At 39.2% G+C, this 16,840-nt stretch overlaps 1 protein-coding gene across 1 annotated transcript in view; it reads right to left on the reverse strand.

The window, feature by feature from the left end:
* The window catches only part of WAPL (WAPL cohesin release factor), a 100,173-nt gene that overhangs the window by 63,922 nt on the left and 19,411 nt on the right, over nt 1–16,840 (reverse strand). Inside the window, exons 3-4 of the mRNA XM_081104452.1 lie at nt 11,322–12,365; nt 8,000–8,100 (exon numbers count right to left, since the gene is read on the reverse strand). Coding sequence (XP_080960578.1) covers nt 8,000–8,100; nt 11,322–12,365 — 1,145 coding nt within the window. The remainder of the gene's footprint in view (nt 1–7,999; nt 8,101–11,321; nt 12,366–16,840) is intronic.

Below are 16,840 nucleotides of genomic sequence, written 5' to 3' on the forward strand. Positions count from 1 at the left end.
GTTTTATAAATAAGCACTATTTCTTCTGACATTATCTATCAACAATAAATTGGTCTTCTGCTTACTAGGTTGCATGACCTGATTTACTTGAGGTCAGAGAGAGTCCTTCAAAATCGGGTCAAGTACATGTACACTGCTGCCTTCTATGCCATTTAGTAGCAAAAAAATAAAAATAAAAATAGACTCCAATATAAACTTAAAACAAAGTTAAAAACCTGAAGATAAATAAGTACAAATGAACTCAACTGATTATTGAATTAACTTAAGTATACACAATAAAATTAGTTCAAATCTTTTTAACAAACACATCACTATTACTTCATCCTTAAGTGAAATAATAGAAAGACAAAAAGAACTGGAAAGAAATTTTTATTCTTCAAAGTAATACTGGTATTATAATAATCTTAGCTTATTTTTCAACATATTCCATAGTTCTGTTCAATAAAAGAGCCTATAAACAATGAATACACCCAGCACTCAGATGCGGTGTCTAAGTACTAATCCACATAAAAAACACAAGGGTCCTAACCGGTTTGGCTCAGTGAATAGAGCATCGGCCTGTGGACTGAAAGGTCCCAGGTATGATTCCGGTCAAGGGCATGTACCTTGGTTGCGGGTACATCCCCAGTGGGGGGTGTGCAGGAGGCAGCTGATCGATGTTTCTCTCTCATCGATGTTTCTAATTCTCTATCCTTCTCCCTTCCTCTCTGTAAAAAATCAATAAAATATGTATTTAAAAAACAAAAACAAAACACAAGGATCCTTGATTAAATGGATGATTCCATGATTGAAACAGGTAAAGTACAAGATGAATCTGGGTAATCTTATGTGCAGAAAGGAAGGGATGATGGGGTTATATCAAAAGGACACAAGAGATATCTGGAAATGGTTTATACTACCTGTATCTATTGTAAACATGTTTATTAAGTAAAAATAATTGAGTCTATAGTGATTGAGAGGGTGGGGGGAAGGGAGAGAATTCTTCTTTATAGAATTTGAGCTATTGAATGTGGAATAAATAGCAATTAGAAAAATCCATTCTGCAACTGTCAGTGTAATAAATGATGCAGGCAAAAATCAACAATGGCTGCTAAAATGAAGGGGTAAAACAACAGTGGGAGAAGGATATTCACATGGTAGCAGAGCAGCACCCAGAAGCTTACTGACAAATTAAATTGTAAAAGGAAAAATGTACCTGTATTTTGGAGAAAGTTGGTGGATCACACCCTTTACTAGGTGGTCAAGGCAATAATAAGAGTAGCTTCTGATGTGAAGCAACATATACAATAACACTTTGAAGTATTCTTGTCAAAATATGTTTAGCCTGAACCTGATCAAGCTAATCAGACTTAGCTTCTAGTGTTCTCTGACACTGTACTACTTTAATATAGTGGTGTAACAGCTTACATGACATCATCAGGAAACCAGAGGCCCATGAAATTCGTGCACTGTGGGGGGGCGGGGGTGTCCCTCAGCCCGGCCTGCACCCTCTCACAGTTCCATACCTCTTGCTTATTACCTCCCGCTTGCTCGCTGCTCCTTACTACTGCCACGGAGGCGGGAGAGGCTCCTGCCACCACCGCTGCACTCACCAACCATGAGCCCGGCTTCTGGGAGCATACTGACCACCAGGGGGCAGCTCCTGTGTTGAATGTCTGCCCCCTTGTGGTCAGTGCGCATCATAGCGACCAGTCATTCCATTTTTCGGTCAATTTGCACATTAGACTTTTATTATATAGGACTAGGGGCCCGGTGCACAAAATTCGTGCACTGGGTGGGGGTGGGGGGAGAGTGTCCCTCAGCCCAGCCTGCCCCCTCTCACATACTGGGAGCCCTCAGGCGTTGACCCCCATCACCCTCCAATCACAGGATCAGCCCCCTGCCCAGGCCTGACGCCTCTGTCAGAGGCGTCAGGCCTGGGCAGGGGACCCTCATTTCCCCCCATCACTGGTTCTGCCCCCAGCCCAGGCCTGATGCCTCTGGCCCAGGCGTCAGGCCTGGGCAGAGGACCCCCAAACCCCTCTGATTGCTGGCTCTGCCCCTTGCCCAGGCCTGATGCCTTGGCCAGAGGCGTAGACCCCCATCACCCTCCGATCGCCTGATCAGCCCCTTGCCCAGGCCTGACGCCTCCGCCAGAGGTCCATCTCCCCCCGATCACTGGCTCTGGCCCCCGCCCAGGCCTGAGGCCTCTGGCCCAGGAATCATGCCTGGGCAGGGGGCCCCCATCTCCCTCTGATAGCTTGCTCCACCCCCCGCCCAAGCCTGACGCCTCTGACCCAGGCTTCAGGCCTGGGCAAGGGGACCATCGTATCTCCCCAATCCCCAGCTCCGCCCCCCACCCAGGCCTGATGCCTCGGCCAGAGGAGTTGACCCTCATCACCCTCCGATCACCAATCACCGGATGGGCCCCTTGACCAGGCCTGAGGCCTCCGGCAGAGGTGTCAGGCCTGGGCAGGGGACCCCCAGCTCCCCGCGGTTGCAGGCTCTGCCCCTGCCCAGGCCTAACACCTCTGGCCTAGGCGTCCGGCCAGGGCAGCAGGGACCCGCAGCTGCAGCGGCCCTGCGATCGTGGGCTTCGCTTTAGGCCCAGGCAAGGGACCCCTAGCTCCTGGGACTGCCAGCTTCGACCGTGCCCAGCTCCCATCGCTGGCTCCACCCCTACTTCCTGCTATCACTGGCCAGGGCGGAAAAGGCACCTGATTCTCCGATCATGGCTGGGGGGCAGGGCAAAGGCGGCCTTGGGGAGCTCTTAGCTCCCCCCTGGGTTTCCGATCACTGTCAGTGGCAGGGGGCTTCTTCCTGCTTTCCCTTTCGCCTTCCTGCATTGTGCCTACATATGCAAATTAACCGCCATCTTGTTGGCAGTTAACTGCCAATCTTAGTTAACTGCCAACTAATCTTAGTTGGCAGTTAATTTGCATATAGCCCTGATTAGCCAATGAAAAGGGTATCGCCGTACGCCAATTACCATTTTTCTCTTTTATTAGTGTGGATAATCACATCAATTCTGAATATGAAACATTCTACAAAACAAATATCCTGGGCTCTTAAAAAAATCAGTTCCATGGGAAATAAGTACTATAATCATGTCACCAGTTAGGTATGAGACTGCCCTTTTTCTTAAGAAATGTATACTATCATACACACACACACACACACACACACGGAGAGAGAGGAGTCATATGTGTGCAATTATGTAAAAATGTTAACTAAAAATCAATCTAGACAGAGAGGTATGAGTATTCATTGTACTGATCTTTCACACTTTCTATATATTTTAACTCATTCATAATAAAAGGTTGACAGGAAAATAAAGTAAAATGTTATTAATCAGCAGGATCTACAAAACTTTCAGAGTGTCTACAAAACCAAAAACATTTCACAATAATAATAATATTTGCCTTTTTCACAATGTTGACATTTGTACAGACAGTAAAAGCAATGGTGGGCAAAGCTGGTGCCTTACCACACACCAGGGTAGGGACTCCAAAGGGTATTAAGTAGTCATATTCTTCACTGCCACATACTTCACAGTTAAAAAATGAGTTTCACATTAGAAAAAGCCCTTGATGAAAGATTAAAAATTATTAATTTTATCATATCACAACCCTTGAAGGCTCTAATATGCTGTGTGACAACATAAGTATGATTAAACACTTCTACTGTGTAAGAAGTATCTGTTTTGTTAAAGAGAAAACATTACTGCTCAAGTTGCCAGATAAACTAGCCCCTTTTTTTTCTGGAACACTACTCCTTACTTGAAAGACTGACAAACTATGCTTACAAAGACTTGAGTAGTAGGCAGACCACTTTTTCAAAAATGAACAAAGTGGGCCACTCACTGTTAGTCATTTTCCTTTAAGTAATTTCTACCAACGAAAATTTTCAACTTTTAAGCAAAAACTAAAATCCTGGAGAACTTTATCTACCACTGTGAACTTGACAGCTTCCCAATACCAAAAGGCTTTTCTGATGAGTTTGGCAGTGATATTATTGTGATATTTTGATACTATGTAATGAGGTGTGAGCCCATTTGCATGAATCAGTATAACTAGAATTTTCCAAATGACAAATGTATGATGTTACAAAGCAGGTGTGTGTAAAAGGTCCATTCAAAGTGTAAAACAAACTAATAGATTTTAATGTAACAGCATGGAAAGTTCATTAGAATGGTGTTAGATTTCAAGCTCCAACTAATCTATATATATAAAAGCCTAAGTGACCATATATATAAAAGCCTAAGTGGAACAACTGGAACAACCGGTCGCTATGATGTGCACTGACCACCAGGGGGCAGACGTTCATTGCAGAAGTTGCTCCCTGGTGGTCAGTGTGCTCCCACAGTGGGAACGGCTTCAGCCAGAAGCCGGGCTCACAGCTGGTGAGCGCAGCTGCCACGGTGGGAGACTCTCCCGACTCTATGGCAGCACTACCAAGTGGCAACAGCAGGCGCAACGGGCCAGGCTGAGCGTGAGCAGCGCGGTGCCCAGCCCCAATTCGGGCTCCTCCCTGGCCGCCTGCCTCACTGTTATATCCCCCAAGGGGTCCCAGATTGTGAGAGGGATGTCGACTGAGGGATGTCTACTGCCGGCTTAGGCCTGATCCCAGTGCCATTCTCTGTAAAAGGCAGTCAGTCTGAACAACTCAGTGACTCAGGGAAGCACAGGGAACTCAGGGTGAGCCTGCCTTCGTGCTTGACTCACCCACTCGATGGTGTTCACAGGACAGATTGTGGTGGCTCAGCCCATGCACGTGCAGCAGCTGCTGAAGTTCAAGCAGCAGGCTGTGCAGCAGCAGAAGGCCATCCAGCCACAAGCCGGCATTCAGACATCCCCTGAGGGGTCCTGGACTGCAAGAGGGTGCAGGCCAGGCTGAGGAACCCCCTCTCCCAGTGTACGACTTTCGTGCACCGGGCCTCTAGTCTTTAAAAAACTCCCATTTGTTGAGTTTAGTGTAGTATCAAAGAAAGTTTACAATTATGTGAAAAATCTATTGAAAATACCACATAGCTGTATAAGGCTGAATTTCTTCATATATTTCAACCAAAACAACATAATGAAATATACTGAATTCAGGGGATATGAGAATGCAGCTATCTTTTATTAAGTCAAACTATTAATTTATTTTTCTTTCTTATTTTTTGATTTTAGAGAAAGGAAGGGAGAGGGAGGGAACATCAATTTGTTGTTCCACTTATTTATGAATTCTTTGGTTGATTCTTGTATGTGCCCTCACTGGAATCAACCCTGAAAACTTGGCATATCAGGACGATACTCTAACTAAGCTACCCGGCTAGGGCCTATTAAGCCAAACTTCAAAGAAAGTAGCAAAAAATGGAAAACAATGTTATTCTACTCACTATTTTTTAAAGAACATTTATTTCATAAAAATACTGTTAACATGTAATAGGTTATTGTTATTTTTAATTTTAGAGAGGGTGGGAAAGGGAGAGGGGTGGAGGGTGGAGGAGAGGGAGGAGGGAGAAGGGAGAGGGAGAAGGAGAGGGAGAGAAACACTGCTGTGGGCAACAAACATAGATTGGTTGCCTCCCACATGAACCCCGATTGGGGACCGTATCCGTAACCTGGGCACATGCCTTGACTGGGAATTGAACCAGAGACCTTTCTGTGCATGGGACAATGCTCAACCAATTGAGCCACACCAGCCAGGGCAGATTTTTGTTACTTTAAAGTGAAATACTAGTAAGTATTTTTGAAATGTTTCACTTCTCTAATTTCATAAATATCAATATACATATACTCAAAAGCTCTTTGGAATTCTCAATAATTTTTTTAAGATTGTAAAGTAGTCCTAAAACCAAAAAAATGATTTAACTGTTGCTCTGGAAATCAATACATGCCATACACATTTTTCAATAATCCAAAAACTTCACCTAAGCATTAATGACTACAGTCTTTACACTACACTACCCTGGCTCCTGGCAAGATAGCTCTGTTGAAATTAACTTTAAGCACCTTTTTATTTCTTGTGGGGGTTGGGCACCTGGAGTATAGCACAATTACCTTGACAAGATTCCCAATTGGCTCTTTACAGAGGTAAAAGAACAAAAATAAAATGAAACCGTAAAAAAACAGACACATTCATTCTTAGTTGCTTAAAATTGGCTCAATCTACAAAAAGATTAGACAATTACAAACTGATTTTCAATAACAAATATATTTACCACTCTAACAAGCTATTTAAGTAAAGAAACCTATATATATATAAAAGCCTAAGCGATCATTACAATTGGTCAACTGATCACTATGACGCGCGCTCCCTTCAGCCAACCTCCTGCGGCCAACAAACCTCCCGTGGTCCCTCCCCGCCGGCTGGCCGGGTGGTCAGTGCACTCCCACAGCCAACCTCCCTCAGTCCCTCCCCTGGATGGCCGGCCAGCCCTGATCAGCCCCAATTGCCAGTCAGGCCGACGGACCCCACCCGCGCACGAATTTGTGCACTGAGCCTCTAGTTTTTAATAAAAAGGCAAAGCCAAGCAAATTATTCTCAAAATTTATGCTGAACTAAATTAAAATGACTTACATAATGCATTAAGAATGAAGTTGGACCCTTAACTTACACTGTATACACAAATTAACTCAAAATGAATCAAAGACTTAAATGTAAAATTTAAAACTATAAAACTCTTAGAACAGTTGAAAAGCTACATGACATTCAATTTGGCAATGATTTCTTGGATATGACACTAAAAGCACAGATAAAAAAACAAACTGGAGTTTGCTGAAATAAAAACTTTTGTACATTTAAGCACACTATTAAGTGAGTAAAGAGACAATTCACAGGATGGGGGAATCTATGTGAAAATTATATATCTAATAAGGGGTTAATATCGAGAATATATAAAGAACACCTATAACTCAACAACGAAAACAAACAAACTCAATTCAAAATGATCAAAGTACCTGGATAGACATTTCTCCAAACCAGATAAACAAATGGCCATTAAGTACATGAAAAGAGGCTCCACATCACTAGTTAGCAAAACAAACCACAAGCAGATACCATTTCACAGCCATTAGAATAGTTATTATAAAAACAAAAACCTCAGGCCCGGCTGGTGTTGACAGTGGCTGAGCATCAATCCATGCACCAAAATGTCATCCAGTTTTGACTCCTGGTCAGGGCACATGTCCAGTTTTCAGACTGGATTGCCAGTACGGGGCATGCAGGAGCCAACCAATTGCTGTTTCTCTCACTGATGTTTCTCTCTCCTTCCCTCTCTCTCAAATCAATAAAAATGTATTTTAAAAAAATTCAGAAAATGTGTGCTGGTGATGATGTGAAGAAATTAGAACCCTTGTGCATTGATGTTAGGAGTGTAAATGGTACAGCCAAGTTGGAAAACAGTTGGACAGTTCAACAAAGATCTACCATATGTCCCCAAAATTCTACTCCTAGGGACAAATCCAAAAGAATCGAAAACAGGGACTCAAATAGCCAAAAGGTAAAAACAACCCAAGTGTTCACCAACAGATGAATGGCTAAACAATGGGATGTTATTCAGCCATAAAAAGAAATGGAATTTTGATATAGGCTACAACATGGATGGACCTTGACAAGATTATACATAATGAAATAACCCACTTACAAGAGGTACCTACAACAGGCAAGTTCATAGAAACAGAAAGTAAAACAGCGGTTACTAGGACTGGAAGGAGTAAAGGGGGAGTCATGAATTATTGTTTAATCGGTACAGAGTTTTTGTTGGAGATGATTAAAATGTTTTGGGTATAGATAATGGTGATGGTTACACAACATTGTGAATGTATTTAATGTCACTAAATTGTATATTTGTATATAATAAATATATTTTACCACATTTTGAAAAAATGGTTACTTTTTTAAAAAAATGACTTACATTTATTCTTTGCAAGAAAATTTAATTGCCTTAATGTTTGTTAGTATTTTTCAAATAAAAATATTAAGAGTTGAGCCCTCCAATAAAAATAATACGAGTCACTGATAATGCTTTACTTACCCGTTTGGGGCCACTAAAAATCTTTCTGGTATTTTCCTTTGATTTATCTCCTTGTTTACTTGGGGGCTTCTTCACACTTTCAGGAACACCAGGCAAGTCCTCTGTAAAATCCAAGTTTTCTGAAATGGTAATCAAAACTATCTAGCTTTCTAAGATTTCAAATTATCTACCAAACAATCTATGGACATTTGGTGGGGAGGGAAGAGGGTAAAAAACAAAAAAGGAATAAAAGCACCACACAGTTGATAAAATACTGCCAAAAGTATTATCTCATTCTCCCATTCTCACCCTACTTGTCCCACCCCCACCATCAAGAAAAAAAATCAGAAACCTAGTTGCTCTAGTTTTATTTTGTATAAATGGTAAAATCAATTCTTTTACACAATAACTGCTGGATATCTATGAACACTGACATTGGTATGATCTATTTAAAGATACACACAATACCAAGTGGTATCTATCTTTAACATTTTCCTAGAATTTAAGGACACAATCAGGTTGGGCTTCAAAGAAGGCCCACTTACATCTATAAAGACTACATTTAAAAATAAAATTTTTAAAGGATTACTATCTTTGGCAAAAGACACAAAATGACCAAATACAATGTAGTTAAATGATTTAGGGTATATTCACACAAAACTAACCAAAAGATCAGATTAATTCCTAGATAGCTATAAATGTTTATTTTCAAGCTTAAAAAAGAACACAAAAATAGAAACTTTCTCCAGGTCAAAATTTTAAAGTGTTTGCTATTCCTATATGAAGACTCAAATTTCACTCAAATGGTCTCTAATTTAAAATTGTCTCTAATTTAATTTTTGATATCAACCTGAAGTTTTTGAAAGGGAGACTGATTTCACATTTTAAAGTTTAAAAAATTACATATCCCAAGATGTAAACTTCAGCCACAGATGTTCAATTGCAGATTAAGATAATTTGCTATCAAGGTTAGCATACATTACTTATCACCCTCATCCCACCCTCCCAGAGAACAACTTTAAAGCTTATTGCTCAGTCAGAGCTCAGAAACTAGCAAGGTTCCTGCAATCATCAGTTCTCCAGAAGAGATTCAAGACAACATTAATAATTCTGACAATACCTTTATTCTATTTTATTTTATTTTATTGCAGTGGGGGAGTCAGAAGTGAGCCCTTAGCGACTACTCCTGTATAATTCTAGGTTTAAAGATAAGAGTGATTCAAATCTAGCAAAACTATTTTTAGGCCAAATAAAGCAAAAAGATGGGCAGTCTCAAGTACGACTATGAGAAAACCATGTGGGAGAATACAATTAGAATTCTAATTTACCATGATACTTCCTCTATAACCCTAACAGGACAAAAGCTTCATTTAACAAGTGAACAGATACAGAAAAACTATATTTGGTCAAATACAAATAAATATAGCTCCTGTAACCCAGAGAGGCTTTCACATATTTCCTCACTCAGCAGTCAATCCACTTCACAAAACCCTTGTCAGGGAATGACTTAATTATAGCAAAGCTAACCTATTTCTTTTGTTTGTCTCTCACAGTGGAGGCTATCAACTCCTTGAGGACCTCTAGTCATTACTGGTCCTGCTATCTTAAAAGACAAATTAAATTTTCACCATTAAGAATGAATAAATACTTAACTATCACTTCTTAATTTTATTAAATCAATTTAAGAGGTAATTTTTTACAAAAGTTTTATAAAGTTTTTTTTTTTAATGTTTTTATTACTGATTTTAGAGAGCAAGGAAGGAAGAGGAAAAGAGAAACATCAATGTGACAGGGTAATAACATCGATTGGCTGCCTCTACACGCCCTCTATTGGGGATCCAGCTCACAACTCAGGCATGTGCCCTGACAGGGAGTCAAACCTGTAGCATTTTGGTGCCCGGGACAAACTCAACCAACTGAGCCACACCAGCCAGGGCTAAGAGGATAATTGTTAAGATTAAGATTTAATCTTAATTTTAAATTTAATATTTCTTTAGATTGTTTGAAACATTTATTAGTTGATTAGTTTTGAGCCAAATGCAAAGGCTTTTTATCAATTGTAATTTTCTAATATTTCCCTCATTACAACCATCCACTCACTACAAGCATGTCAAACTCAAAGGCTAACATGAGCCAAATAAACAAGGTTTAAGTTTATGTGGGCCGCAAAAAAACAAAAGCTTCAATTTTTATAGAAATGTAGGTTTATTTCAACAGAGACATGCTGAATACAAAGGGCTGAAATAAAAAAGTAATCATTAACATAAAATAATAGAACATTTTAATAAAAATTTTTTCTTGAATATTAACTTACCAGACACTGAATAACTGCACAAATTAATAAGCGTAACGCAAATAAACCTATTTTTCTTGTTCTCCAAAAGTGAAATATTTCCTGTTGCACATACCCAACAAGTCAGCCCAAGACTAATGACATGGCAATCAGCTGCTAAAATATTCGCTGCTAGTATTAGTGGAGAGAAATGGTGCGCCTGCGCATAAGGCACGTAAGGGAAATGAATGCAACATGATTATAGTGATATCATTAGCAAACACTGTAGTTCGTTATCAATAATTATGTATAACAGGATATTGTAAAAATAAAGTTACGAAATTTTTATTAAAACGTTTCTTACATACCTTCATTTGCTGGGCCACAAAAATATTTGTTGTGGGCCACATGGGGCCCATCGGCCGCGAGTTTGACATGCTTGATCTACTATCAGTGTAATTCTAAATGTCCAAAATCTATCCTTATGTCTCAATTGGATTTGAATTTTTGAAACTGAAACATCAAGATGTATGCTAATCCCGAACACACACACACACACACACACACACACACACACACACTCTCTCTCTCTCTCTCTTTAAAATTCTCAAGTGCTAATAATAGAATTAAAAAACAAATATGGCGCTGGCCAGTGTGGCTCAGTTGGTTGGGCATCCTCCCGTGCACCTAAAAGGGTGCGGGTTCAATTCCCGGTCAGGTCATAAGCCCAGGTTGCAACTCAATCCCCAATATGGGGTGTGCAAGAGGCAGCTGATTGATGTTCCAGATGTTTCACTCTCGCATAGATGTTTCTCTCTCTCCCTCTCAAAATCAATCAATAAAATAAATAATAATGAAAAGATTCCACAATCTACATCCAAATTGGCTCCTTACAATGTGGAACTTATTAACATTTAAAATGTTATACCTTGAATAAGCTAATCTGTAGTTCTAAATAGTACTATTAAAATTCAACATAAGTTAAAATTGAGTATCTAGGAGGAAACTAAGTAGCTGCTGATTTAAGACTGAAAAGCACTTTAACACGAAAAAAATTTTTTAAAGTCTTACCTGTGTTATTAGTATTAGACTGACTGTCCTGGGAATTATCATTGCTTTCTGGAGCAGAATGCAAGGAAGATGGAGCTGTTTTAGTTCTTTTTTTGCTTGTCTTTCTTTCCACTTGACAGTCATCATCTTCATCATCTTCACTTTCACTGAGATCATCAAAGCCAAAATACTTAATTTTGTAATTAGAACTCCCTGAACCTCCTTCATCACCTCCTGTCTCATCATGAGCTTCAAAACCAAAAAATTCAAGTTTAACATCCTTTTTGGATTTAGTATTACTAGGTCGAAATCTAGTAGTGGTCTTAGAAGTTGCAATATCTGCCTTTTTTCTTAGGCGGCCAGCTTCTCCCAAATCGGCAGGAGTTGATGCAGTGAACTCATCCATGCTGCGTTCCATAGTATCCTGTATGGTAACATTACAAACTGACAAGCAAGATGGATGTAAAACAGTGTAATCTCTAGTCCGTCCAACTGTCCCTCTAAAACTGGTCCCACAACTTACACTGCCTTTCTTTGCCTGATTCAGGCCATCTTTACTTGACTCACTGTTTGCTTTGGCTAAGGCCTGACTGGTGCCGTCTAATAGCTTATCAAAATTGGATGTTCCTTGTGAAGACTTTGCTTTATTGACCCTACAGTACGTCCTACAATTGCTTGGCCTAAGAACACTTTGCATGATGTCTTCTTCCTCAATGGCTTCGTTTAGATTTTCCAACCGATTTTTTAAATCCTCATCCTTCATCTCCAAAAGAGGATCACTATCCAAATTTAAGATACAATCTTCTGATCTGACATCTTCGAAATCATTATCCCACTCATACAAACCAGTTCTTACAGATCCCTTAATCAGAGATACTTCTGATGGAGACTCTGACCTTTTTCCAAGTTGGGAGTTCCATGTATCATTTGTTTCCTTGATTTCATCAGCTTTGTATCCAGAAGCCACTATAATTTCTGCATTGGGTTTCTTAGTACTGTCTTCAGCATTTTTGTAAATATGGTGACTATCCCTTTCATATTCGTCACTAAAATTCTCCACTTTATCTATAAAAATTAAAAATAAATCAAGGATTAAAAGTGAGTGACATCGAAGTAAAAGTTAACAAGTAACAGTATATGTGGCTAATTAATAGCACAGAATCAATTAATCTTGAAATGATTGCAATTTTAAATTGAGACATTAATGTTTACATAGTTGACATTTCTCCTTACACCTTGTATATATATCATGTCTTCTAGTGACCTCTTCCTAGGAAACCAAGTCCCTTAAATTTATTACCCTAAATTCATGAGATTTCAGTTGCTAAGCAACTGGATCAATTCAAAATGACACTTAAATGACTCAGCCAAACCTCAGAGGTATAAAGGGTTTTTCAAATTAAAAAAAAATGCTTAAATTAAAATGTATTTAGAATAAAAATAGAATAGCACAATAAATGAAGACATTCCAGTGTGTCTGTATTTCTCTGGGATAAGATTACCCATAGACTGACCAGCTCTGTCTAGAAACTTGCCCCAGGATCAGGTTTCTTTAACTATTTTTGCTTTCCATTCTTCAAATCTTAAAAGCCATATGACTTCAATAGTTTTTTTGGTTTTTTAAACAGTAGTTCTGAGGCCCAAATTAAGTGACTACAGTGGTTATTTATGTATATCAGTCAGGAGTAAATCTTAAACTGCCTATTCATTTTGTACTTGAGGAATTCATTATTGTTGCCTTTAGTTTTTATCATCAGGGACATTTTTGCTAACCTTTCTAAATGAGACAGAAGTATGATTCAAACTGGTAATATGATTAATTCTCCCAAGACTCATTGGTAGAAAAACCCTGGCAAATATCTGTGCCAAAAAACAAAACTCGTCCTGGTTTGTGGGTTAGATTCCTGGTCAAGGACATGTACCTAGGTTGCAGGTTAGATCTTCAGCCCCCATCAGGATGTGTGTAGTAAGCAACCAATCAATGTGTCTCTTTTATACTGACGTTTCTCTCTCTCACCCCCTTCCCTCCCTTCCTTCCATACTCTCTCTAAAAATCAACGGAAAAAATATCCTCAGGTGAGGATTAGCAACGAAAACATGTACCTACAATTGTTAATGCTATCCAATGGGTTTAAACATAATTCAAGATTTGTATTTACTTACCTTTAGAAGGCATCTAATTTATAGGTATATCTGTTTTATTCTTAGATATTTCCCAGCTGAAGGCAAGGAACTACAGTTTTCATAATCTCAGAAGTACCAATCACTTAAGTATAAAATACTAAAAACCAAAAATTAAAAGCTGATTATAATATCTTACTTTTAAAAGGCATGAAAGCAAAACTAAGTCTAAAAATCAAACCTAAAAAAATAACTGCTTTTATAACAAGTGGAAAGAGCACTGATAGCTGAGTCTGGAAACTAGTATTGCCCTGGTTAAACTAGTTCTTTTGAGTTCAGGCAATACCCTTAACTTTGGAAGTTTTCCTAATGGCTCCAACTTTCTCACCTGTTCATAAAGGAAGCCACTGACCCAAACTACCTTAAACTGTTACTGAATTATTTATAAACAAATGCCTATGGGAATGCTTAGTATTTAGCTTTACAAGGCCTATGAGATGTCACTGAATTCCATACTACATCATATTTGTAACTACATAGCCTCTCATTGTATAAATGTCACAAATTTATTTAGGCTGCTTATGATTATTTTATGTAATAAACACCTTCTGACTTAAAATAAAGAATTTAAGTGGATAATAAACTTTATCCATGTTTTTAAAAATTACTACTCCAAGCTGTACTTACTACTCCCATTTCCCTTAAAATCAGAAAGAAGAATCCATATTATATTTTAACAGTAACTACTCTCATAACCAGGCTACCCTACATACAAGTATTGTGAGCCTATCTTATAAATTTGTTTTAAATGCAAAGAATAATAAAGAGCCCTATAAAAAGATATATAATTAAGTTGTATTAGTAAGTATAATTCAATTATATAGCATAAACAGTTCTACAAATGAAATACTGAAGTACATTACAAATTTAAACTTCTGAAATACATAGATAAAAGCCAATTTAATCAACAAAAGTTCTGCATAAGAAAAGCTGTCCAAGTTCTTCACAAGAGTATTCCAACATAAAAATAAATGCTTTCTACAGTCCTTGATCCTTTAGCTCTCCAGTATTGGTAATTATACCTTCAGAAGATAAGGCAAGGCTATCTTACCCTAAAATGCAGACCAACAATTAAATTACTTTCAACTGCCCTCCTCCCATAAACATGCCAGCTTCTCAGTCAGGTAAACCCATTTAACATAAACATCAAGTATTTTAAAAAGGTAAATAAAGATGATTTTTTAAAAGGGAGGCTAAGTATTACTCTTTTTAAATCTAATATATATATATATATAAATACAACACATATATGTTTATAAACAAAATGCACTTCTAGCTGCAATAACATTTTAGAAATTAAGTGGATGAGTGTCAGCTCTACCATTTACTGGCAAAAACGAGGTCTCAAGTTCAAACAGTTCCTTCACCTAAAAAAAACAACTAATAAAATCCATCTCAGGGCAGGTTGAACAGATAAAAGAATGTAACAACCCTGGCCAGTGTCCCAGTGGTTAGAGCATGAATCTGGAGGTCACGGTTCAACTCCTGGTTCTATTCCAGTTCAGGGCACATGCCCAGGTTTCAGGCTCCGTCCCCAGTAGGATGCGTGTGGGAGGCAGCCAAACAATGATTCGCTCTCATCATTGATGTTTTTTCTCTCTCCCTTCCTCTCTGAACTCAATATATATAAAAAGAGGTTTTTCTTTAAAAAAATTAAAAAACAAAAAAGAATGTAACACTAGAGCATTACACAAATGCACATTATCATAGCTATTACAACTTTGCCAGAATACAGAATATATTTTTAATAACCTATTAATAAGACTTAGTGGAATTTAACCTGTAAGTTCATCAATATTCCCTTATGTCCTATATCTATCAGTTTCATGCAAGGAATCCAAAACCACACTCTAAGGCCTAATGTTTTCCCTCAAGCTAGAGGATGAAGACTGGATGTATAGAAAGCTCAGTACAAAACTTAGCCAAGCACCATCTGCAATCAGATACTTAATGCCTTTTAACATCACTACATTTTAGCATCACTAGATAGTTACTCAATCTATATATATAAAAGCCTAAGCGACCAGACGACCACCAGGAGACAGACACCCAACACAGGAGCTGGCCCCTGGTGGTCAGTGTGCTCCCACACAGCCCAGCTGACAGATTGACATGAGACGCAGTGCTCACGGCTGGTGAGCGCAGCTGGTGGCATGAACTTCACCCGCGGACACTCCCCCTGCACATCTCAAGTGGCAGCTGCAGCAGGCACAGTGGGGCCGGGATGAGCAGGAGTGGCACCCAGCTTGGGCTCGCCCCCCCCCCCTCTCTTCACGCACTACTTCGTGCTGTGCGGGACTGATGCGGACATAGGGCAGGAGCCCAACGAGCTGGCGGGTAAGGCCGGGCTACAGCTGCATGGAGGTCCACTGATCCCCGCAGGCCAGGTTGGGGAACCCCACTGGTGCACAGATCCATGCACCAGGCCTCTAGTATTTAATATATTAGGTAACACATAGGGAGGGAATTGATCTTAATGAAGACAACATGTAATCTGGAAGTTCTGAGTAGCATGGGGTTGAACCACACAGCTAAGTCAATACCTAGATGTGTAAATATTTGACAAGTCATATTGCTTCACTAGACCCCATCCTGCTTACATAAAAAAGTGAGCAACTTCTAAAATATTAATTAAATGCCCATTATTTTCTTAAGGATTCTTAAGTTTGAAAGAAAACAGATGATTCCCTTAAAATAAAAACACAAATATATCAGTACTTGCAATAATAGGAGTGTATACATAGTTTTATAAAGGAAATTAAACAGTGAGATGATTTCAGGCTTCCATGAGTGAAGTGAATTCTCTGAAGTATTTTAGAAAGTGGGAAGGGAAGGGAGGCTCTCCCTCCCTGGACAGTATCCTTGCCTTTCCCTTCCCTCCCCCTTCACCAGGCACTTTACCACAGGCTTCCTCACCTCAAGCTCCAAGGGGTTTACCAAGACCATTTCTATGAGGAATTTATTTATTTATTTAATTTTTTTTTTAAATATATTTTATTGATTTTTTACAGAGAGGAAGGGAGAGAGAGAGTCAGAAACATCGATGAGAGAGAAACATCAACCAGCCGCCTCCTGCACATCCCCCACCGGGGATGTGCCTGCAACCCAGGTACATGCCCTTGACCGGAATCGAACCCGGGACCTTTCAGTCCGCAGGCCAACGCTCTATCCACTGAGCCAAACCGGTTTTGGCTATGAGGAATTTATTTTCTCTCTCTATAATTTACCCAATAAATGTTCTCTTACAAAACAAAAAAAAGTGGAAAGGGAAGTTTGATTGAATATCTTTGAAATCATTTCACAGGTTCTTATGAAACTATATGAAAAACAAAGGTTTGTGCACCCATTTTTTAGGGAGA

The sequence above is a fragment of the Myotis nattereri genome (genome assembly GCF_964212035.1).
Source record: "Myotis nattereri genome assembly, chromosome: 13".
Classification (NCBI taxonomy): domain Eukaryota; kingdom Metazoa; phylum Chordata; class Mammalia; order Chiroptera; family Vespertilionidae; genus Myotis; species Myotis nattereri.